Raw genomic sequence first — 26,471 nt, forward strand, 5'->3', positions numbered from 1 at the left:
GTGCATATTGACACACGCGGCTTCTGGCTGACAGCCATGCATTACTCCTGATGCTGTCACAAACGCACACATACATACGCATGTGACCACAAGGATGGACATAGCACTGAGAGAGTAACTCCATCCACAGAACATGTCTGAAAGGTAGGAGAGCTGCACATGGCTGCTGTGCGAACAAAGCTGCTCACATCAGTCAAGTACAAACTAGCACGAGTCCATTTTTTAATAGTACACTATGCAAGTCCTTCCTACTCCAGCTAAAGAAACCTTCACTGCTCAGGTTCTTGGCTGTGTTCAAACAAATAGCGCAACTGAGATGGCTGGCGATGCCGCACAAAGCGCTCCAGCACAACAGCTTTCGCTTGCTGCACTACACAGACCCCTTATACTCCCCATAGCTTACAGAGGGGAGGCAAACACACTGTAGTAGAAGGAAGTGATCAAAAAAAAGTAAGCGAGAGGTGGTTACAGACCCAAGTGCACAGAATGTTGACAGATCACTGCACCAAGCCAAGGACTCAGAATTTCCCTCTTACACGAGACTAAGAAGTGACACTCAGCAGTGTCAGCTACAGGCAAGTCTAAATCACTGTCCACTACATCATTTTAAGCTTCCACCAAAGCAACTATTTGAAATGCATTTCGTATCAAGCACTTCTTCTAAACATTTAAATTCAAAACCAGCCAGCTTGATAAAGTGCCAGCAACATAAAAACTCCAACAAGCATTCAAAATGGCAGCTATATACAAGTGTCTGAAGACACGGTGCTGTTAGTGTATCTACTTCAAAAACGCAGAGCTTGTGGGGAGAGATCCAGAGGACCCCATTGCTCTCAAACAGCATGTTAGACAAGAGTCAAACTGAAGCCGTACGGACCTGGTCAGGGTTCTTGTAGCTCAGCAGAAGGTTGGAGGCCTTGATGTCCCCATGCACATACTCATGCTCGTGGATGTACTCCAGGATGTCCAGCTATGGAGAACACACAGGCAGTTAATGCAGTACCCAACATGGCCAGCAGAGGACTGAGCTGCAGCAGAAACAGCTCTCACTGTATTCACAACAAGGAGCATAGCCCACATACAATTCTTAAGCTTAGCTGCAAGACAGTTTTCCGAGAAAACCTTTTGGCATTTGCTTCATATATTTTCTGAAGGTCACTCCCAAAGCGGTCCATTATCATAAACCTGTAACTGAAGACAAACAAGAAAAGTCCGTGAGGGAAATAACTAGGAACATGTACTCGCAATGAATACTCTCCCTTCAGATTATGTCAAGTTAATGCTTAATAAGGCAGTATTATAAACGAGGAGGAAAGGGGTGTGAACACACACCATGAGGAATGTCTCCCAATTAGACGGAAATCTCAAGAATTCAGAATGTTGTAGTGTCTTGTCTCCAGGGACTCTTCCCGGACTCAGCTAGTTTTACAGGAGACAAGGCTGAACTTAAGACAGTGCCCACCCACAATCCAACACGCATCTACAGTGAGACACGTCCACCTGGCTTTGAGTGGTGACACTGATTCTTCTCAGAGTTAACTGCTGTTTCTAGGCAGGAGCTTTCTTCCTGTGACCACATCTCCATTTTTAAGGCACATTTCAACAATAAATGCTCTGTTAAATCTACATTCAATTTAACTGTTCAAACAGCATAAAGCAATTATGTATTATCACTCAATGGTCAAGATTTGGAAAAGGAATATCCTGTGGCAATGAAGATTTTTGGCCTTGCCACCATCCTGCTTTGTCACCTTTATCAGGTGTTCTGGAGGAGTAAGTCCGGAGGCAGGACTCCTCCCTTCCTTGGGATTCAAACTCCAGGGGTGTAGAGAGACACACTGGCCTGCAAGGAGACTGACTATCCAACTCCCCTGACTATCACTCTCACCTTCAGCAGCTGTCCAAGTTCTAATGTGTCTACTTAAATCATTAAAACAGACAAACAAGACAAAACTCCTCCCATGGATCAGCCTGTGCCACAGCAGTCAGCCAGTGCGCTTCACCCACGGCACTCACTAGACATGCGATCCATCACCCATCTTATAGAAGTTACTGTTAGTAACTGCCCTCAAATGAGGGGGCCTATAGTGTGAATCCCTGTCCCACACACACTGAAATAATAATGTACAATACAAAAGGCATGCTTACATAGTGTAGGCTTTTGGGGGGCTTGGTTTTGTTCTGTTCTTTTTGAGACAGGGTTTCCCTGTGTAGCCTTGACTGTCCTGGACCTGCTCTATAGACTAGGCTGGCCTCAAATGCATAGAGATCCGCCTGCCTCTGCCTCACAGAGTAGGTGTACACCACTACGCCTGGCACATAGTGTAGGCTTTATGACAATAAATTATAGTGAGTTTACAAGGGAAGGAATAGCCAAGTGATATTAAAAAGACAGTGTGGTAATATAAAATATACAGTCCTATCCACTTCTGAATCAGAAGAGAATTAGAGACTCTATCTATATGTCTTTTAATAAATAAAGTATTAGTGTTTTGGGAGATAAAGTTTATGCCAAAGTCAAGAGCAAAATATATTCATTTGCGTTAAGATTCTTGCTACCCTGACCTCTATAGTCCTGTGACTTTCCAATATCTCGGGTATGGAAGGCTTTGCAAAACTGAGAGAGAAGAGTAGAATACACACATTTGCCTTTGTAAATGAGTTAACCTGTGTAATCACTGTAATACTTTGAATAACAAAGTACAACCTTTGCCAACAATCTGTATTTTAGGGTTACTACTGCTGTGATGAAACACCAGGACCAAAACTAAGTTGTGGAAGAAAGGTTTATTAACTCACACTTCCATATCACTTGTTCATCATCAAAAAAGTCAGGACAGAAACTCAAGCAGGGCAGGAGCCTGGAGGTAGGAGTTGATGCACAGGCCATGGAAGAGTGCTGCTTCCTGGCTGGCTTCCCCTGGCTTGCTCCACCTGCTTTCTTATAGGACCCAGGACCACCAGTCCAGGGATGGCACCCACAATAGGCTGGGCTCCCCCACATTAATCACAATTAAGAAAATGTCCTCCAGCCAGATCTTATGGAGGTTCCCTCCTTTCAGATAACTCTAGCTTATGTCACCTTGACGTAAAACAAGCCAGCAAGTCTGGAAGAGCATAAAGACACTGACTGAATACAGATCGAGCAGGTCTTTGTTTTTATGCACAGATCTCCCTGCCACTAACCCTCAATGGCCCCTAAAGTCTCCTACCATTTCTAAATGATAAATGACACACACAAACATTCTCCTGAGAAAGCTCTAGGACTGAATAGTGAGGAAAGGCTACTTCTGAAAATGTCTGTCAGGTAAGTAAGGCTTTGATGCTTTCTTTTCTAGGGACTTGGTTAAATGCTTCAAGTAATGGGAAAATACCAATCAGTACAAACAATTGCAAAATGGTAACTGTATTTTACAGTACTGCTCTAAGCTCTAACTCCACATAAGTTAAAGGAGAAGCAAGGACATCTGGCAGGGAGGGAGGCTGGAGACGGACCCTAGCTTCTATTCTTTCCTTCTGAAAGCTGTGCGGATTATATCTAGTGCTTTTTCATCCTGACCAGTCTGGGTCTTGAGCCCCACTGGGGAAGGTCTAGCAACCTCCATTTCAGGAAGAAAGGGTCGTCACTATAACACTGACCTGAGACAAAAGCTGCACCCTGCTCCACTGTAGTCACCCTCTCTGACTACCCTGAAGCTCCTGCCAGCCTTCCTACCACCTGTAACAAAATAACAGACTCCATGAAAGACACATGGTTCTCTGGTGAATTAAACTCACAGGCCTACACAATGGCTGCCCATTCTCAAGTCTTTGCTATCACAGCACCGTTTGGCTGGAGCACTGCATTCTCTTGCATTTATCAGTGTCTTTCACCAAGACACTTGTGTGACCTGTGTGACCACTTGATTCTTTCCAGCAGCAAGTTTAAACATAAGAATTATAAAATTGTGACTAAGAAAATGTATGAGGAACCCTCACAGGACTCCACAAAATGTTCCTTGATAGGAAAGGGAAACTCACAAGATACTAACACCAATTTCTGACACTGACACGTGTCTGACACTGACATGTCAGCATGAGAGGTCTCGAAATAGAGCGGTCTTCCCAATAACACTAACAGAGAGCAATGCCAGCACGAGGGTAACTGCATACAGACTGCATACAGGCAGAAATGTACCCACCATCCCAGCACTCAGCAGGAGCAGGCCAGAGGATTGAAAGGTGACCTAGCCCAGGCTCTACAGTGACTTGAGGCTAAGTTTATGTAATGGGGCCTTTGATGACCACTTACAAGCTGAATCACAGTTTCCCTTCACTTACTACAAATGCCATGCCAACTAGTAGACTAGCCTCCAGTTTCTAACTCAGCCTGGCCTCCACAGTCTCCTACAAGCTTTGCTCAACGAAGTTTAACTTGTCCATTCGGAGCCTTCACAAGAGCAGGCTGCGCAAAAGTGTGAGTTTTCTCCACCTCCTACGACTTCTAAGAGGAAAGGTTACATAAGTAAGCAGCTAACTTTTCTCTCATGCTTCAGAAAGGCTGTCTCTAAATGACTGTCACCTCTACCTAGCTAGACTAAAGCCCTCATAAACAACAAGCCGCTAGCTTCCATCGAAGATTAGGCCTTAATGTGAGATATCACATGAGACCTGAGGGCTGTCTTGCATAGCGGGCAGGAGAGGCAGGGGATACTCTTTGTTCCTGGGCAGGCTTTGTTCCTGTCCATGAGGTTCTTTCTAGTCACCTGACACTGCTCCCCAGGAGTCCAGAAGTCAGACTGGCACTGCCACCGACAGGCCCCCAACACTGTGCTGAGCAGAGAGAAGCAGAGCTAAGGTGCAGAGGCCCACCTACAGATATTATGGGTGCTCAGCAAGCACTGACTAAACCAACTCAACAGGAAAGTGCTCAAAATGGAGATTTTTACCTTTTTCCGTTTTTATCATGTAGGCCAGATCCCCAATACTTAGGAACACCAAGGTACTTCAATTTATGTGTACGAATCCATTTCTGAACTAGAAGTTAAAAGAGAAGCCTGTGATTCCAGCCGCTATATATAAATGGTCATTCCAGAACAAATTACTAAGAGCAGAGCATACTTACGTGTGCAGCAAAAGCACCTCTAATGTGTGTGTGTGTGTGTGTGTGTGTGTGTGTGTGTGTGTGTGTCCCACGCAGAATGTAATTTTAAAAAGTTTACCAACCTGCAAAAATAGTGCCCTATCTTGAAACTGTCCATCTGTGAAACCATTTTTAAAGCGCAAAGCAACAGGGTTGCCTCTTTAGTCAACTCCCTAATGATGTAGTTTGCTTGCTTCCGCAGTAAGACTTTCACTCCAATCTGTAGTTATCTCCTTCAATGTTTACATCTCTCCTTCACTTGCAATCAAGGTAAAGAGAGGAGCGGGAGGTGCTGCTGCCTCGCTGTCAGGAGTTACGGCCTCAGTGAAGCTCACAAGAGAGCAGCCAGGAGGCCTTGTTCGCTGCACACCCTCATGTCTCAGCACACCCAGTCCAGCTCATGTGCTTAAGGACCTAGCAAAATGCTCAAGAGCTAGAGCTCTCATGCTCATTCTTGCGACCTGGGAGGAGGCAAGTATTTCCTGGGCCACACAGCACTGATTACTTCACACACCAACAAACCATACAGCAAGTACACCAGTACATCAGAATGACTTCATGCAAATATCATTTGAACGGTATTTATGTATGAAACAATGAAAACAGAGCCATAGGCTGTGACACTTTAACCTCAGCCTATGCGAAATAAAGCCAGATAAACTGTTTATTTTTAATCATTTAAAATTTTAACAAAACAATTTTAAAAGTGTTTGTTCTTACTTTGCTCTGGTTTAGCAGCCCGCTGGTAGAACTTTAATTCAGTGAAAAGAGGTCCATTGTCACTGGGTTCCTTAGAATACAACAGTCAATTAAAATTATTAAATTATTGTCACTGACCTTCAAATGGAGTAAATCTAATTTTTCCTACAAATGTAATTCCACTTTGATGCTTAAATATATAAACTATTAAAAAATTAAGTTCAACTCCTTAGGAATATTTTACATATTCTCACAATAATCTTTCTCTTAAGCTCAATTTTCATTTAAGTGGTAAATTATACAAAATCAGAAATATAGTTCAGTCTTTGCCAAAATTTAAGGCAAATGTTTAAACTAATTTTCATCTCTATTAAGCAAAGGCCAGCGACCATGCTAAGTGTATCACCACCAGAGGCTACAAGACATTTCTTGAGATTTAATAAAATTCCAACACCTAACTTAACCAATTAACGGCAGGCTCCCACTCCTTCCTCTCACCCTGTCATGGTTCTCCCTAGTTACCGGAACAGCGAGCATGTATCCCCACCTCTAGAGAGGACACCACTGTGCCTTTCTTCCTCTTTCTGACACTAATTCCTCTTTCCCGGATCAAAGAGCCCTACAACTTTTAAAGTCAAAAAGAAACGGAGCTAAATAACTGTTTTCCCCATCATTACTAGACAATATCTATTTTATATTTCAAGAAATATTAACCATTTAAATTATTTGTAAAGAGACAAACATTTACAAAAAGATATTTTACATGAGAGGTAATAGCCCATAATGAGTGCCATGATGTTTAACAAATATAAATAATAAATAGTTTATCATTTTGTTGGCTTTTTAAATGATAAATTTTGTATTTGCTTAATGTTTGATTTTTATACTGTGACAACCTCAAAGACAAAAGCAAACATTTCTAAACTAATCTGAGCAAAGTATTTGGGACAGAAAATCTGGCCAGCTAGAGTCAGGGTTCCGAGCTCATTAGACCTGGTAAGACCAGAGCCTAGGCATAATGGTGTGCATTCGCCACTGCAGAGACGCCTGCTCCAAATGCTGAATTCTGTCCATCCACTCACTTCCTCTTCTCTCAGGAAACCTCAGCTACTAAAGAGGTAATTTTGGTCCTTGAGGTGTCAGTAAAAACCTCCATTATGTCAACACTGCTAGCAGCTCAGATGTGCAGCCATTGACATAACAAGCATCTCCAGGTCCATGTGTACAGGACTCTGCTCCCCTGCAGTCAAGCAGGACCTCACCACAAGAAAACATTTAAGCCACAAACGGGCAACATTCAGACCAGAAAGAGCCTAAACAGTCCACATGCTTGCCACAGCTCAGCTCAGAAGAATTCTGCTCAAGACCTTACCCGCTCACCAAACCCCACAGATCAGGTGTGCACAGTGTGAATGCCAACCTCCTGACCCATGTGCTAAGCAAGAAACTCTCCCACGCTTGTGGCCAGAAAAAGCAAATGTTTCAATCCAAGGACCAAACAAGTCACAGAATCAGTGTAAGAAATGAAGAAAGTGAAACTAGAGAGTAAAGGAACCTTGGTTGACGTTCAGAATGACTCATTACTAAAACTCCAGTTTAGTTTAGAAGGCGCTTGCTTTCCCGAGACCACTCCTGGCTTATTACCAACAGTCTAAGATTTTTGATTTCTTCAGTTTCAACCTACATCATATCAACTTTAATTTTCAAGTTCCCTTCAAGCAATAATTTATTAAAGTTATAATCCGAATCAAGCATATAAATCAGAACACTGTAATGACGGCCCTCTGAGCACTTCTACACGCTCTCGCTCTTCCGAGGCCTCCATTATGACAAAGTAAAGGAGCTGCTTCTTGGCGCTGTGCTCTAGCTGAAGCAAGCGAGCTGTGGAGAAAATACCTTAACTCAGAACTAAAATTGTATTAACATATTTCAAATCTAAAATACTTTGCCAGCTCTATAATAGCCAAGATTTAGAAAAGAAATTGGGACTGACATTTTAACTAGAATATCACTAAACGTTTCCTTAAGACTTCTAAGTGTCAAAATGACGATGACAACAGGAAAAAAATTAAAATGTGATATATTTCAATGGCACCATCCAAAAGCAACTGGCTGCCATTTAAAAACGAAGCTGTACAAAGTTTCTCCTTCTTACCAAAAAAATTAAGATATCTAAACTGAAAATTCTGAACACACGCACGTCACAACATCAGGCAAAGTCCTCCCCAGGAGGCTGTGAGATATAGATGCCACCAGTTCTCCAAGCAAAGGCGCACCACGCAGCGGCTCCCGGGGGCGTGAATTGGAAGAGTATCCTCAGCCTCCCACCCCTGCTCCCATGAAGGTGAGAATGACCCAAAGCACTCGTTTCTTACTAAGTATTAGGTTTGTTGGGGGAGGGAGGAATCAGAAATTTTTCTACTCATATTATCCAACTTACTTCTTTACACCTTCCTCCTGGCCATCTAATTTTCTGTGCACAGCCATATGTGCACGTGCACACCCAGCCTCTGAAAGCTAGCTGTCCTGGTGACACGGCAGCACTATCCCACAGCTGCTTTCATCAATCAAGGATGAAGGCCCCAAACAGAAACAGAGACCACTCCTGGACAGGAGGGAGTGTGCAGGAGACGCTGAGGCATCCAGCTTGTATGTATATGTTACTCACACCAATGCCAAACGCAAGAGCTGTGTGACTATGTAGAGCTCATTCACAAAGCAGGAGTGTCAGCAGTAATCGAGTTTTTGAGGTAGGAGCGCAGAGCAGAAGCATGGGAAAGACTTCAGAATGAAGCTACAAGCTGCAGAGACAAGATCCCACGTGACACAGGAAGGTGCGCAATGCTCCGGTTCTCAGTCTGGATACAAAGGAGCACCTAACAGACTTATCAAAGGCACTAATGGTTGGCCCTGTGCAGTTTGAGACAATAGACAAGGATTAGAAAGCACTGCGTGGCATGTGATTAAATAACTTTACAACAGCAGCCAACTTAGCTGCATGTCTTAAACAACTTGCCCATTTTTCCTCTAAAAATAAAAGGCTCGTTTTCACAATGCATGAGTGCTGCGGTGAATTTCTTCACAGAGCCACCTTAGAAAGAACTCCCACAGATCAAGCTTTACATCTTACTGTTCTGTCACTCGTGCCCCATCGGTCCCTCATGGCCTTTGAAAACACAAACTTTGGCCAGGTGGGGTGGCACACGCCTTTAATCCCAGCACTCCGGAGGCAGAGGCAGGCAGATCACTGTGAGTTAGAGGCCAGCCTGGTCTACAAAGTGAGTCTAGGACAGCCAAGGCTACACAGAGAAACCCTGTCTCGAAAAAGAAAAACAAACAAACAAACAAAGACAACAAACTTTGGCTAGAATTGTAGCAGTCACAGAAACCTGCCGAGCACCCAGGAGGCTTTGTAGCTATCTCTAGCAATACGCACGCACAAACGCACGCACGCACGCACACAGAGGCACCTTTAACAATCCTCATGTGTATGTCAGAATGGCAACTGTTCTGATTTTAATTCAGAAAAGGCATGATATTGCGCTACATCTTTCTATTTGACGTCGACTTCAACTTCGACGACTACAAAGCTGTAAGAAGGGAAATAATGACCGGCCTATTCCCAATAGAGAAAAGTGAATGAATGGAAAAACAGGAAAAGGGGGATAGAAAACTATACCTTCAAAAGTATTTTTTAAAACAAATAGATAGGCATGTAAGGGGCTGGAGAGACGGCTCAGAGTTTAAGAGCACTGACTGCTCTTCCAGAAGACCCAGGTTCAGTCCCCAGCACCCATATGGCAGCCCACAACTGTCTGAAACTCCTGTTCCAGGGGATCTGACACGCTCACACAGACATGCATGCAGTCTAAACACCAATGTACATAAAATAAAAATAAATAAATTTTTAAAAAATAGGCAGGTAAGACAAGTATAAGTGAAGGACATTTAAAACAAGGTCACTATCAAGTAATTTAAAATCTACACACACAAATATTTTAACTGACATTATTAGAAGGATGTTAGAAGTGAAATTGTATAATAAATGACAATACAGTGATTGACACGGGATGTTAAAGGACCCAAAGACTTCAGTCATCAAGGGAGCAGCAGCCAGCCTCTGAAGGCTGAGCAGCTGTTCTTCCAGGACCACAAACCACAACTCTGGAAGAGCTGCTAAAATATGAGCACACGTCACCATCTTATGACAAAGAGAAGAATGAAGGGCATTAGAAGACACTAGACTAGCTCTGAAAATAGGCATTCTTTTTTTTTTTTTTTTTTTTATTTATTTATTACATACTCAGTGTTCTGCCTCCATATACACCTGTACATCAGAAGAGGATACCAGATCTCATTATAGATGGTTGTGAGCCACCATGTGGCTGCTGGGAATTGAACTCAGGATCCCTGGAAGAGCAGTCAGTGCTCTTAACCACTGAGCCATCTCTCCAGCCCCGAAAACAGGCATTCTTAAACTCAGAACTTCAGTGTGCTCGGATATAATAACTAACTGGAAATACCCATCCTACCCATCTCCCTCAGCTAGATAAGTAAAAAGGACAGTAAAGTGAAGTTCACTCTACTTACAATGAACCTCATAATTCTAAGATAAAGCATCTGAAGTTCAAGTTATACAGAAAAACACAAACATGGTCACCTAAGGCTTCCATTCTAAGACATGGAAACAAGTATGCAAATTAGGCAGATGCAGAGGGGTCTGAGAGCCTGGACCAGCCTGACCCACATGGTCCTGAGTCCTGGGAGGCTTGCTTTCTTCTCAATGGAATCCTGTGAGGACGCTCAAGCCTACCTGCAAGCCACAGGTATCATGTTTTCATGTATACAGGAGACAGGCACAGGTAATACACACAACACCATGTACATGACTGATGTCACAGTAAGAACTCTGGATCCTCTGACCTGGCAGCAACCCCAATGGTTCAGAAGGAATGTCAGTCCACAATGAGAAAGAAAGCTCCCAATTGGAAGGCCAGGAGACGGGAGACGTGGCGGCAGGAGACAGACACACGGGCACTGACTAAGGAAAGGCACACAGTGACTAAGGCTTCCCACTAGTCTCACAAACTCCACAACAGGAGCTCAAGACCTACTTGCTGTGCTCTAGGAGATGAGACAGTGAGGCGTGCACCCAGAGGACTTTGGGTCCAGTGGAGCATGGGGATCAAACAGGCAGTGCAGCTGACACCAAAGCAAGTCAGGCTGGAAGAGTCTAATAGAGAAATACTTCTGGAAAATTATACACCATGATACCTTATAAATTAAAAACATAAAAGCCAGCCAGCCACAGTGGTACACACCTGTAATCCCAGCACTCGGGGAGGTAGAAGCAGGTGGATCGCTTTGAGTTCGAGGCTAGCCCAGTCTACAAAGCAAGTCCAAGACAGCCAAGGCTACACAGAGAAACTGTCTCAAAAAAACTAAAAAACAAAACACACAAGTCCTCAACAAACATGGGCAAAGTGGTTCCAGGAGGCATAAGACACCTACCTCAGCTGCCTAAGTGGGGTGTGTGCTACAGGTTTAGTTCAATATCAGAAGCCATATTAACTGAATAAAGGAGAAAAGGCTTATGAGGCAGCTTAAAAGATATATCAAAGCATTTTTTAAATGAACAGGTAAACTATAAACTAGAAGGAAATAGTTACAACACACGTATCTGAAAATAAGACTTATCTAGAATAACTTTTCCTACTCAATTATAAAAAGCAACGCAACCCAGTTATTAAAAATAACTTCTTAAGGAGAAAAGTAGCTAGAGACTGAAGAAGCACTTATCACACAAAGGAAAAAGGGCTCAATAGTGTTCATGCAGCAAATGCAAACCAAGCAACAGCAGACAGCACCACCTGCTTCCTGCGAGGGCTGGGAAGGAAGCAGGCTTACACCAACTGCGGGCAAGCGCTGGAGCAGGCAGAGCAGTCGTCAGCTAACCAGCAATATAAAAGCTAGCACATCCAGCCACACATGGCACACATCTTATCATACTGGCAGGTAACGCTCTAGACAGGGTAAATAACTGAAGGATGAGGGGCAGGGCTCAAGCACAGGACACAAGGGCTCTCTAAAGGCTGCACAATAGTCCACATAAGGCACCGCACTTACATGCCTGTCACAAGTGTTCAAATACTGATTTATTAGCTTATGTTTTACTTAAAATTACACTTCTTAGTAAATGTCTTTAAATATTTCACTACAACAAGGACTAGTGGTTGGAGCACTGGCTGGTCTTCTAGAGGCCCTGGAATTGCTTCCCGGCACCGCATGGCAGCTCACACCGGCTGTAACTCGCGCTTCAGGGGACCCAATGCCCTCTTCAGCTTCAATGGCACCATGCATTCACATGGTGCACAAACACATATACAGTAAGCAAATTAGAAAGAAAAACCCAAACAACTCTGGTCTAAGATACTTGGCTCCTAGGGAGGTGAAGACACTTCTATTTGAATACAATAAAGTGAACTGAGAAATTCTGAGGTAATCCTAACTCCCAAGTACACAACCTTCAGAAAAAGGTTATAGCACTGGGACAGGGAATGAGGCACTAAGCTCCCAATCAACCACTCTGCTGGCTCCTCTATTTAACAAAGGTTTTCACACATATCAAACATGGGGCAGGCAGAGCTACAACGTGGAGCTAAAAGACGGCCAGTCACGAGGAAACAAAATCAGTGATCCAATATACACATGCCTCTTAGCTCTCCAGTCTGCAACTGGCCTAGATGACCAGTGTGCTTCTGTCCAGTGGGGTGCCTGCTGCTAATCCCTGCACATCAGGAATTAACTGCAGCCTGAGGACAGCAAGGAAAGCTGCTGGGGGTGGGGGAGATACTCACAACATTTTTAAATGAACAGGAAAAGGAGTAAAAAGGACAGCAGGCAAGATAAACAAACAAACAAGTAAATGTCCAGAAAAAATGCAAAATAAAGTCAGTTTAGCATGATTTACAAGACATAAATATAAAATGCACCGCCTGGTGAAAACAGCTGGAGCAGACACTCCCACTACTGCAGACCTCTGATCACCCAGATACCCTCAACTGTGCCACTCTGGTTCAGGGGAGCTGAAGACTTTAAAGTCAAGTTACTTAAAACTATAAAGCTCATTAAATATTTATGGAAGATTATTAACAATGCACTACCTTATGGCTTAACTAACTCTAGTCATCAAAAAATACTTTATAAACTAAATACCAATTATACTAAGAAAAAATGAGCAATATTTTCTTACCACTTTCACAACACAGGGTGCATCACTGCCAACAGGTTTGGAAGAATTTGTGTCCGCTGTTTAGAGAATGAGACATTAACATCAGAACAAGCAGTGTTGCCACAGACAGTATATAACAGACACTTACGCACTCTGAGAGGTGAATCCCAGTTCCCAAATGGCATTTCAAGCATCATTACAACACTGTACCTAGTCTAAGACTTTTTGTGTGTGTAGAATGTATCTAGCAATTTTAGGTTTCTTCAATTTAATCAGTTGTTACAGGAGGTGTTACACACAATTAACACAACTTCAGAAGTCCTCTGGCCTTTGGTATGCTGGCGCACTGTGAATTCCTGGAGGATGGGGACTGATGGAATCCCTAGGTCAAACCAGCCGCAGAAACCCTTAGGAAGGAGCATCTGGAGGCAGAGGCGCTAAGCCCAGACACCGGTTAGTACAGAGCAACACTTGAGCACTGCTGTGCAGAACAGCAAGTCTTTCCAAACTAGTAAGTACCTACACTATGTCATTTTTCTAAGAAATGGGAATTTGCAAGTGGACAGGAAAAAAAATTTTTAATTCTTCCACTTCTGGCTATCATTTGAGCATCAAAATGCAGACATCAAATAAAATATAAAGTAAGTTTGATGTGATAGGAGAAATGGTGGGAAATTTTAAACAGTGAGGGAGATAGGCAGTATTGCAGTGTGGTAAAGGAGCCTGGGGTAACACTAAAGCCGTGAAGCAGTGTAAGCCATGAGAAGTCACAGAAGCAGCATTCCACATGGACTAGCACCAAAGCCAGGAGACCAACAAACACAGAGCAAATGTGATGCAGAAAGCGTGCAGAAGACACATGAGAGAAGCAGCAGGGAATAAACAAGAAGGGCTTAACAGACGATACCAAGGTTAGGGCTGCTGCTGTAACTGAATCACGGAGCCTCCAAGGTGTTGCCGAAAGAACTAGCATGGTCCAACTAGACTGGGCTGCTTGTGAGAGCTGTGTACAAGCAGGCAGAGCAGTGGGCACAGTGTGGCCCTGACAGCTGCATGGGCCGCAAGGTGGTGTTAGCGACTGTGCTCACAGACTCAAAGCTTCTAGGATTTGGGCAGAAAACTGCACAAAACTGCACCAAACTCAGGAGAGAATGTTTTGGGGAATCTAATTTGAGATGCTCACTAAACATCCAAGTTCAGATGTTGTTATAGTTTTAATCTATATGTCCTCCTGACTTGTGTTTTGAACACTTACTGTTTTGTGAGGCTGTGGACCTTGAACAGGTGGAGCCTAACTCAAGGAGTAGCTGAGGGCCTGACAGACAGTTCTGACCTAGCCTCTCTGCATCCTAGTCTGCTGCACTGTGGACATCGGTCCTCGGCCATGCTTGTTCCCCTCATGCATATGAGCTGCAACTGTAGACTCAATGTCTAACTGTGAACCAAAGTAAATCCTCCTCCTTAGGGTGTTTCTCCACAGCAAGGCAAAGCTGCTGACGCAGATCTTACCCGCCATTACAGCTCCAAGTCTCAAACTCATACGTGAGTAGCAGAGAAATACTAGCTTTCATGTTGAGGATCTAGTTCGATGGAAGAGCAAATGTATGTTCTGCATGGTGAGGTCAAGGTTCAGTCCACCAGAACAGTTTAAGTGAAAAGGCTACTTGTTTAGAGCCTCACACTGGAAGACAGCTCCTTGGGAATGAACAGAGAAAGAAAAGAAATGCTAGGCCTGATCCCAAAGGAACTCTCACCTTAGAACAGAAGGCGGGCAGGCAGAAAGAACAGGTAACGGAAACCAAGGAAGAAAACCAAGCAAGAACGGCAGCCAAAGCACTCAGACCCAGGAGCAGCACCAGCTTCTAGAAAGGCTCTCTCGGCAAAGGAACAGCCCCAGGGAGCAGCACTTAGATACTGAATTAATAATGAGGCAGGTTCAGAATCTTTAACAAAACATGAAAATGAAGATAGCATCCCAGTAATGCTACATACTCAAATGAGAAGAGGGAAAAGAAATGCAACAATTTACCCACAACACATGCACATACTATGCCAGAAACAAAGAAGACAAGAGCTATGCCTTGTCAACAAGTACATGTTTATCCTGGAACTGTGAAAAGTGTTTGAATGTGGAAAGCATCATGAAAGAGAATAAAGGGAATAAGCAATACACGGCCCGCCCTAAACTCAGCTTTGGAGAAAAAAAGCAGCTCTATGTAAAATCAAGATGGAAAGAGATTCCCCACTTCTGTGTTCAGACATTAGCACAATTGTTGCTGTTGATCTCACACAGGGCAGTGTCAGTGTATCAGTGCACAGCCATGAAGGCATCAGTCTTCAAGGAAATCCTCCTCTCCAGACAGAGTGTAAAATCCTAACTCACAGATGTTCATTAGGTATTAAAAATGCCTATTAGCTGACAGTACCTGCTAATGACAGAAATAAAATATATAACACACACACACACACACACACACACACATACAAATCAAGTTTCAAATTTGCAAGAGGTCACAAAAGCAGGGATGCTGAAATAAAAGAGCACATGGTTGGAGCCAGGCATGGTTGCTCATGCCTGTAATTCCAGCACTCAGAGAGGCAGCGGCAGGCAGATCTCTGTGAATTGGAGGCAGCCTGGTCTACAAAGCGAGTCCAGGACAGCCAGGGCTCCACAGAGAAACCCTGCCTCAGAAACGAAGCAAAACAAAGAGCAGAGGGTAGCGCAGTAGCTGAGGCACAGACTTTAAGAAGATAAAAGGGACAAGCTACTTAGCAACAAGTTCCTACTAATGAACGCCAATGTCCTAAGGGAACCACAGCACCACCTCTAAATTCCAAGCTTGAAATATACATTCGGCTGACATACCTAACATAACACTATGGAGGCAAAGTGCCCCGTACAGGGCTGCAGAGTACGCAGCTGGTAGCACTATTGGGGGACACTTTAGTGGGTAGAAAAGATCACTGGGTGGTGGAAACCACTAGCAACATCTGGCCCTGGAGCCTTCCTCTGCTTCTTGTCATGCATGCCTGCCCTCATAACACCCTGCCCAAACACATGGGGTGTGGGGCCAAACAACACAGACTTAACACTCTGAAATCAGGAACTATGATGACCATGTCTGTCGCCACACTCCGCCCAGAATAGTTTATCATAATAATGTGAACATTTCACGAACAGTACGTTTTCATTTTCATGGCTTATAAAGACTTTCACCTTATATAAATATAGCTACTTCACTAGGATGCCTCTGACTCTAGACAAAGCCAGAGAAGCAGCATGTACTTCCCCAAGACAAGTGCACTCTCCATCAGGAGGCTTGTGCGAGGAGACATGGTGTGAAGCGCTGGTTCACAGACAGGAGAGCAAAGCACAGCCCCGCTCCGTGAAGTGAAGCAGGCGATCCAGTGGGAGCAGCTGCTCTTCCACTACGGCTTCCAAGCCCCAGAAGCACCCAACCACGTAGCAAGTGTTCAAACAGCGCTGCAGGCCTTCCCATGGTCTCTGAATCATGGGTAGGGTGGAGTGAAGAATGGCAATTCTAACAAGTTCCCAGATGATGGCACCTTGCACTGTAGTGTTATTAGCCTTCCAAGCAAATGCTGCTTGAAAGAAAAAGTTTTCATTTTATAGTAACAATGTAAAAGAAAATGTTACAGAGTTTCATTTTACAGATCTTTACATCTTGAGTATTTTTAACTGTCTATACATTTCATTTTATGTAAACTAAACTACTGTTAAACATAAATTGACATAAGCATAAAACTTTCAGTGATAGAGTGATGGATGGCTCAGTGCTTGAGAGTACTGGCTGCTCCTGCAGAGGATTGGGTCTCAATTCCTACCATTCACTTGGTGGCTCACAACCATCTCTAACTCCAGTCCTAGGGAATCCAACTCCTTCTTCTGGACACTGCCAAAAATAGTTTTTCAGCAGGAATGGTGGCATACACTTTTATTTCAACACTTGGGACATAGAGGTAAGAGAATCTCTAAATCCAAGGCCAGTCTGAGCCTCACAGGTAGGTACATAGTGAGACCATGTGTCAAAAAAGAGAAAGGTAAGCATACGTTAAGAAATTAAATAAAGGTAGGCATCATGGCATATGTCTGTAATCCCAGCACTCGGGGAGGCAGAGGCAGGCAGATCTCTGTGAGTTCCAGGCTGGCCTAGTCTACAAAGAGAGTCGAGGACAGCTGGGGCTACACAGAGAAACTCTGTCTCAAAAAAATCAAAAAAGAAATTAAATAACTAGTTAACTAATTAAGTCAAGATTAGAGGTAAAAGAACAGTCAAAGCCCACTTCAGCTATATAAAGCCTTAAAAAAACCAAAATTTACAACAGCAGCAAAAGTTGGAATAGGGTAAAACCACAGAATGCAAAGACAGAGAAATGCCCAAAGCTAACAGGATCCACAGTATATATATTCTCACTAGTGTTCTTAGTGACAGAGACAGTTTACATACAATCAAGGTTTTTTGTTTTTCATTTTGTTCTGCTTTTTGGTACAGAGTCTCACTATATAGCCCTAGCTGGCCTGGAAATCATAGAGATCTACCTGCCTGCCTCAGCCAGTGCTGGGATTAAAAGCCTGCACCAGCACACCCAGCTAAGTAAACATGTTGTTGTCGTCCTTGTTGCTGCTGCTACTGCTGTCTAAGACAGGGTTTCTCTGTATAGCCCTGACTCTATAGACCAGACGGGCCTCACACTCAAAGATGACGCCCGCCTCTGCCTCTCGAATGCTGAAATTCAAGGCTGTGCCACCATCACCAGCAGGTAAACCATTTTTAGTGTTGATAATTCAGTAAGCTCACAGAAGACCAGTGTTCTAACCAGATCTCCAACTATCCCATGATAAGCATGCTAACTAATACAACTAACATGAAGTACAGACATTTTTTAAAACCCACAGCTATAAAAATCTGTAAAATGAGCCAAAGATAGAGTTTGAGTAAATTGTACCTGGCTGAGGTGGAGGAGAAAGGAAGAGTACAGCTCTTTTCAGCCTAAAGAGAGCCTGACTAGACTAGGAAAACAGCTTAAAACTCCAAGGATACTATGCTTATTAGTGACAGTATTACAGCATTTGTTCTTTTTCTAAAAAATGAGCCACCTTCTACTAATATGCCAAAGGTGAATTTACGGTCAACCACACAATCAAATTAACACAGATTATCAACAGCACCCTGCAATAGCTTAAGTAAGAAGCTATTCCATAAGAAGCATTTGAATCTTTACACTGATGACTAGAGATCACCATGCACTTACCAAGATATATGCAGCCAAAACCACCTTGGCCAATAGGCAATCCTAGTTTCCATTCCTTTTTAGACATGTCGGTTATGACCTCCCCAGCAGCAAACTGCTCTGCAAGGCGCCTCTTTGCAGGTCCTTGTCTTCCAGCCTGAGCTGCTTTTACACGTGGCATTTTCACTGTAATACAAAACAAAGCAATTGCTCACAATTATACCCTTGGAGTGTTTACAACTTTCCCCTACAGAAGGCTTCTACTCAACAAGGGCTGTTCAAGACTAAAGAGAAGAATGTCTACTAATTCTAGTCTATAGCAGCCAGGATCCTATTTGGTTGTTGCTAAGTTTTGAAGAGGAGACCATAAACAAAATGATCAATGTAGGTATGGAAAGTGCTTTAAGTCCTAGAGACATATTGTCTATGACTTAAAAACTATTTAGTAACAACAAAGCAGGAACTGTTTTGCGTAACTGAAGGAAGGCATACAATTAGACTGCACCACTTAGTAATGCATTCAAGGAACTCTAGGTCTATTCAGATGTGCTGAGCACAAGCACAGAGACTACCATCCCAATTAGGAATGTACAAGAGGGAAGGACAGGGCACCTGGAGCACAAGCACAGGTGCTCAGTAGGAAGGCTGCACCAGTACCACTTACAAAGGAGGAGGCAGGCTCAGCAGAGAAATGATACACCAGCTACTGCACAAAGCTGTGGCCATCCAGTGTGTCCCTTCTCCCTGGGCATCCTAGAGAAGCAGCTCATTCACTTTCCTCACCAGCACAAGTGTAGCAATGTTCTGGGGGAACTGTTTTATTCGAGAGAGCATGGGTAGAAGCAAAAGCTTTGGATCCCAAGTATGGAACTGGCTAGTTGGGAAATCGTGGTCAAAGCACATTTCTCTAAGCTTCAAGTGCACTCAGGTATAACTCAACACACTGCGTACAACTGTATGTGTACATAAACATGTACCGTATGACTCCAAATTTTTTCTATAAATACTAACTCAAAGGATGTCCTTAAGATTCTACAACTCCCTAAAAACTGCAGAACAGATAAAGTGGAGAGGGGGAAGCAATCAAAACAGACTGGCCTGCAATACTTGCAGTGCTATTTCTAATAGGAGTCTATTAAGATCTGACATTTTGAACCCAGATATACTAAATATATACACTATATTAAAACATTTATTTTCTTGGGACTTAAGAGAGGTAGCTCAGTGGTTAAGAGCAGTGGCTGCTCTTCAGAGGTCTAAGGTTCAATTCCCAGCACCCACATGATGGATCACAATCATCTATAACTCCAGTTCCAGGGGATCCCATGTCTTCTTCTGGCCTCCTCAAGTACTAGGCATGCATGTGGTGCACACGCAGGGGCAAAACACCCACATACATAAAATAAAAATAAACATTTAAGAATTAATGATTTATTCTCTTGTTTTAAAAGTATGTGTATGAGTGTCTATCTGTGTGAGTGCCTAAGGAGGCCAAGGGTATGGGATCCCCTGGACCCGGAGTTACAGAAGGTAGGAGTTGTGGGTGCTGGAAACTGATCTCAGGTCCTTTCCAAGAACAGTATGTGCTCTTAACTGCTAGACTATCACTCTAACTTTATCCCTACCCCACATATACACATACAGCAAATACCCACCAATTATCACTACATATGCATGAATCCTATATATGCAAATAAAGATGCTGTCATCCATAACCTTGGTTGTCAACCTGACTATAGGACAGCACACTATTAAAGGCTTTTCTTGATAGACTGAGTTGGGGAGATGAACTCTACATCTGAGCCACGCCTCCAGATGGTGGTCCATGGAAAAGGACATGGAAGCAGGAAGCTTTTGCTTTTGGCCTGCTTGCCCTCACTACCACTGTCTAGTTTGTCCATCTGCTTTTGAGGCATCCCTTCCCTGGAATAGAACCTATGTCTTCAGGGCTCCAATAAAGACTAGAGCCCAGCATCTCCTTCCGACTTCCCTGGGACTCTAGCACCAGTTTGGGACTGTTGAGACACCCAGTCTTCTCTTTCTATCAGGAGCCAGCCATCCGTGGACTGCTCAAACCACAGCCTGAGCCATGCTGATAAATCTCCTTTAACATATGCATCCATTCAAGCAATCTCTGTTGCCATCCTTGCTGCCACCAGGTGTGTGCCAGACTATAAAAGGACTGCCTCATCTCTCCCTCCCTCCTTTCTCTCCCTCTCTCTCTCCTCCCTCCCTGGCTCCCTCCCTCCCACCTTCCCTCTCTCTCTCTCTCTCTCCTCTTCCTCCTCCTTCTTCTTTTCTCCCCCCCCCTCTCCCCCACCTCTCTCTCCTGCACTTTCTCTACATAGGCTTTCTCTTTCCCTCCCTGTGTCTAGGGTGACCTCCCTGTTCTCCCTCCCTCCTTTCTTCCTCCCCGCCCCCACTGTCTCTCTGTCTCTGTCTCTCTCTACCCTCACAGCCCACGCAGGCCCTAATTCCTTTCTCTTTCCCTTCCCTCAAATAAATCTTTCCATATCAGATCTGTTGCATCTCTTTGTGTATTTGTAATGACAACACAGTCCTTTAGAGAATCCTAATGCAGTTGCTTTATTAACTGATGAGGAAATCTTTTTTTAAAGATTTGTCTATTTATTATTATGTATACAGTGCTCTGCCTGCAGCTGACCTCATTATAGATGTTTGTGAGCCACCATGTGGTTGCTGGGAATTGAACTCAGGAGCTCTGGAAGAGCAGTCAGTGCTCTCAGCCTCTGAGCCATCTCTCCAGCCCTGATGAGGAAATCTTTAAATCTAACTTTTCTCTAAAACACTTTGTGCGTTTTCCCAGTTTTAAATTTCTCTGAGGTGAAAAGCATCTTCAAAACAAAAGAACTCAGTGTGCTGGCCCTTCCTCAGCTCAGTGCTCTCAAGGTGCTTTTAATCTGTGCTGAAATCTTGCCCAGCAGAATCTTGGTGACAGCCATGGCAACCAAAACTCAAACACCTGAGAAAAGATTAGCTTCTGCATCCATGCACAACTCAGCTAGAAGAACGAACCTGACCACACTGCAGTTCCCAGCACTGACTTCTAAACCTCACCCAGCTTTTATCACACCACAGCAATTTCCTATTTGATTATTTCCTCATAGTTGTCACAACAGTTTTAAATGACTTCAAAACCTTCTATGACTGAAGTGTCTGGACAATTCGTTTCCTAGAATTATTTTCCCATGCAATAAAAATACCATATTGTAAATGAAAAATTTGCCTCAGCATTTACTTCATATAGATTTGAGGTAAATAAAGTAGGTTTCTTTCCCCCTCCAAATAAAACTATTAGCTTTTATTTACAGTTTTACTCTTGGAGTCAGCTATTTGGAATATAATAATTAAGATCAGGAATGCCACTAAAAGTAGTTCTAGGAACAGCATCTCATGCCTGTGAACTCTGAGGAGACACTGAGTGTAGTAAGGCCTCCCTGAATCCCTCCCCTACACAGCTTCAAACCATACAGGAAAAACTTAGAAAACTAAAATAACATCCACAGCAAAACTGGGAAATGGTTTCCTGTCTCCATAACACAATATAAATAGATATAGACAATTGTACATACAACTCACAAAACTTCAGAGCAGTGCTCACAGGGAAACCTCTGGTTCAAGAGAAGATGCAAGTGCTGCAATTCAAGTGAGCTTCACAAGGACATCACAAGTAAGAGTGGACATCACAAGTAAGAGTGGGTCTTAAAGTTAACCTCTTTGAACTTTGAACATGACACAAAACTAAACATAAAGGAGAACAGCAGGCAAGGATTTGCAACTGGGAAGGCACATCCCACACAAGTGACCATTGGGTGAGGGACATTCCTTTAGAAACGCATTTCCTGTTCCCCCAGAAAAATAGCCATGGCTATTTCAAAATGAAATAAAAATGCCAGCTAGGTGTGGTGGCTCTGTTAACCAAGATTATGGTATAGAAATGTGGAATGGCACACAGGAGAACAGTAATCTCTCACTAATCCTTCCAGCTATCCACAGTCAAAAGAGGTCAAAAATTCTAAACACAAAATTCCAGAAATAAACAATTCATAAAACTTAATTTTGCGTGCCAGTCTGAGTGCTGGATGCATCCAGTGCCAACCCTCTGTCCAGCCATAGATATGATTCGACCACACTAAAGATGCTACCCCAACCCCCATTCGTCATAGCAGCATCTCGGTTACAAGGTGATGGTGATATCCCAGTGCCTGTGCTTAAGTGGCAAGTCAACAGCTCCCCACTACCTCACCTCATCTCAATATCGAGGCGCATTCCCATCTCACAACAAAAGTCAGTACAAGGAGATGGTGTCTGAGACATGGAGACCACAGGCATCTCACATACCATCCTCTCTGACTGCTTTGATGTTGGTTACTGCCCTTACTCTTATTCACTCACCTCATAATTAAAGTAGGATCCACATTATACACATTGGCCAGCGGTTCCATGACCAGCTGTGGTTTGTGGGACACACTGAGATCTTTGAATGACTCCCCTAAGATAACAAAGGACTGCTGTAATTGTATGATATCCCTTAATCTAGTATTCCTTTGTTCCTTAAGAGTCGCAAATGTAGAAGGGAGACAGAAATAAAAGACACAGTTTAAAACGCTGTGCTTGAACTAGACACAGGTAAGACTGAGCCTAGCACTAGGGGGTCAAGAGTAAAGCCATCGAGGGGTCAGAGCCTGAGGAGGCTACAAAGAGAGAGACTGTCTAAAAATCCATGACTATATTTGAAATTACCTTTTATAAAAAGCACACATATACAGCCAGGCGGTGGTGGTGCACGCCTTTAATCCCAGCACTCAGGAGGCAGAGGCAGGCAGATCACTGAGTTGGAGGCTGGTCTAATCTACAAAGTTCGTCCAGGACAGCCAGGCAGAAACCCTGTCTCAAAAAAAAACCAAAAAACAAAAAACAAAAAGCACACATATGTGGAAGGACCGCAGGCTTTGTCCCAGGTGAAAGCAGTCATGGCAGGCTTTGCCTCTTGGAAACACCACAGATACCCCACTGAGATTGACATTGTGATAGACTGAGTGGAGCCATCCTGGGTCCAGAATTCAGGAAAAGAAGCAGGGACTCTGGCCAGGCTACTGTGTTTCTAATCGAACATCAATGGGAAGAGTGATCTGAAGGCGAGACCGGCCATTGCGCCCTAGAGAGAGAGACACGGGTGGAGAGGAGAGGAGAAGGCTGCAGGTTCAGGTTCGGAGCACGAGCACACGTGGATGGGGAAAGGACCAGCGTGCAGGCCAGAGACACCTGGGGATCCATCCTGTGGAACAGATACCGGAAGGTTTATTCTTGTTTCCTTTTAACCGTCTGTCCCTCTTGTATAGGATAGTTGGGTTGTATAATAAAGTCTAATTGTTAAGAAACAGAGCCAACACATATTCCTACACAAGCCTTCGTGTTTAGCAACCCCACTCACAAAAAGGCTTGAAATAATAACCAATTCAGTAACTTAATACATGCATCCCCTAGCATGAGCTATATTCTTGAAATACTATTTCCATGAAAAGAAACCTCAGCAAACTTGCCATGAAAGCACAAAGACCTAAACTGAACTCCCAGAACATATGGGTGAAAAGCTGCCCCAGTGGCATGCACCTGCAGTCCCAGCACTGGAAAGGCAAAGAAAGGTGGATCCAGAGGCACACTAGCCAGCCACCCTAAACCCAGTGAGAGACTCCATCTCAAAGCACAGGTACATGGCTCCTGAGGAGTAACACCTGAGAAGGACCTCTAACCTCACACATGAGCCCACAGAGCCTCTTCCTGCCACTGCAAAAGTCCCTAAAGCCTTTTCTGCTGGCTCTGTCCTTGCCCTAAGAAGGCTTTTTCCTGGTACATGATTCAGGAGGCACAACTACCTTGCGAGCACGCTTCTGTCAGCTTTGTCTGCGATCTAGAGCCTTCACCACTCTTCTGTGTTTGAGCCAGTGCACCGGAAACCCCTCTTATTTCCTAGTTAAGAGCAACAAGAAGTCCCCTGGTTTCTGAGAACAGGAAAACTGAATGTCTCAATCGACTACGGCTTTGCAGGCAATTTCTGAAAAGGACAATTTCTTAAATCCAAGAACCCAAGCTCACAAAAATAACCACAAGTACTTGCCTTAACATGTTAGTGAGTGCTTGAAAGAACTGCAGACACTAATTTCAATTAAGCAAATACTTAAGTACATTAGAGGTATCTTCTAACAGTGAAACCAATTCCAGCCCTGAGGTTCCTACCAAGGAATTCACAGAAGAGCCAGCCGGTAAGAAAGTGCAATCTCTGTGTCATTTCAGTACACTCAGCTCAAACCTACTGTAGTAACAGCCTATGCAACAGAGGGAAGAAAATTGGTTACATCATCTGACCATTTCTTTTCCATTTGAGTCTAAAGGAAATGCAGATGTAACTGAAAAGCACATCAAGATGCAAATCCACACTGCCCTTTGCTGCAATCACCCACTGTTACATTCTATATTAGCATATTCACCAAAATTTAATTGTAAACAGAGTGATTATAGTACTAAAGTTATTAAATACACAAAGCAAGCTTGGAACCATACATATTCAAATAGAGTTTCTGCGGCAGATCAACTTTTATTTCTGAAACAATACCCTAATTAATAGTCAGTTCTGATGACAAAATGGTCCTCAGTTTTTCAGATAACAGTCCAAAAAAGTTCCTATGAATATTAAAATAAAGTTTTGTGAATAGAGCTAAAATCTCAATGGCTATATTTATCACAATACGATACTGTATTTAGATAACTGGCACTTTTTCAAGTCCTGGATTCAAATTTGGTGAGGATTTAAAAAAAAAAAAAAAGCTGGAGAGAGGGTAAAAGGCTTGAATGGATCACAACAGTGACACTTAAACTCACTGAGCTCTACAAATTCACAACCACACTGGGAATCACAGTGCAGTGTGATGCTCACTACACTGGATGACTACTCGTAAATTTTCCCTAAAATAGATGTGTATAAGCTCCTTTAGGGGTTATATATTTTCATGGAATTTTCTTTAAAGCCATAAACTTCTCTGATATGTTTCACACTGCACAGAAGCACACTTGATGCAGGTTCCATCACCACGGTGCCGACGCCTCTGCAATAGCCTTTCTTCCACACACTCCCCATACACATTTCCTGACTGTACCCATTCCTGAAGACCACCTCAGTCAGATGTGGCTTCTAAAGTGGAAACTGTGCCTCTCTCGGCACCTGGTGAACCCCTCCCACCAGTGTTTATGAGCTCCTTGGATGCAGGGATTGTCTTCTCTAAAATACACTGTACTGTAGGAACTACACAAATTCCTACAGATAGCATAATGTCCCAGTTCTTCTCACAAGCAAGTACCTCGTGTCCAGCTTTACTCTACCTACGCACAGCAGACTACAGTAGGTACTGGCAATCCTTTCAAAGGCTCAGCAACTGCTCTCAAAAATGACTATGTCAAATTCTTCTGTTTCCTCAGAACTCTCAATTCCCCTTTCTGATCTGTGATTCTCAGCAAATGATGCAATAGCCTTGTTTATGAAGAAAAACAAGTTTCAGAAAGAAATTCCCGTATGTTTCTAAGATACAAGTGTACAAACCATTTACACTCAGTTCATGTCCAACTCAGTGTCCAGACTGGCCTCCTCGCCTGTCTCAATGGATGAAGCCCTTCCATTCCCTTCAGCTCCTGTCACAGCTTCCACCCTGCAACCTTCTCAACATGCACTCTATAAAAGAACTTTCCATATGTGGTTTTGCTGGAACAATATGCTGTGAGATGACCAGAGCTGGAGACAGGCAGGAGGGAGAAAGCTGGCTGTGTTCAAAGGGCGCCATTGGCAGCGGTGTTGTGCACTTTGGAACACGTCGTGGGAAATGATGGACTGGCTCCTGGGATGTAGAGGATACTGAAGACTTAGCAAGAATGCAGCAGTTGTCTGAATACCTAGGTCACAGAGACTTTCCCTCGCCTCCTTCTTACCAGTTCTCAGTGGTTGATAATATGTATCAATTCATTTTCATCATCATATATTACATCTATAAGTGAATATAAACAATCTTGAACCCAAAGTTATAAACATTCTGCAGTGCTGCTGTCACACGTCGCACTGAGATAGGAGTGAGTTTATAAGGAACAAATTCCACTCAT

General features: G+C 43.5%; 1 protein-coding gene across 6 annotated transcripts in view; it reads right to left on the reverse strand.

Annotated features, from left to right (window-relative positions):
* Nucleotides 1–26,471, reverse strand: part of VRK1 (VRK serine/threonine kinase 1) — a 70,013-nt gene that overhangs the window by 19,795 nt on the left and 23,747 nt on the right. For all 6 annotated transcript variants that reach the window (XM_084793692.1, XM_084793690.1, XM_084793691.1 and 3 more), the window contains 6 exons: nt 18,327–18,491; nt 13,074–13,129; nt 5,843–5,912; nt 4,929–5,016; nt 1,083–1,191; nt 878–970 (listed from right to left, as the gene is read on the reverse strand). In XM_084793692.1, coding sequence (XP_084649818.1) covers nt 878–970; nt 1,083–1,191; nt 4,929–5,016; nt 5,843–5,912; nt 13,074–13,129; nt 18,327–18,486 — 576 coding nt within the window. In that variant the 5' untranslated portion in view covers nt 18,487–18,491. The remainder of the gene's footprint in view (nt 1–877; nt 971–1,082; nt 1,192–4,928; nt 5,017–5,842; nt 5,913–13,073; nt 13,130–18,326; nt 18,492–26,471) is intronic.

The sequence above is a fragment of the Acomys minous genome (assembly GCF_964271855.1).
Source record: "Acomys minous genome assembly, chromosome: 8".
In the NCBI taxonomy this organism is placed as follows: Eukaryota; Metazoa; Chordata; class Mammalia; order Rodentia; family Muridae; genus Acomys; species Acomys minous.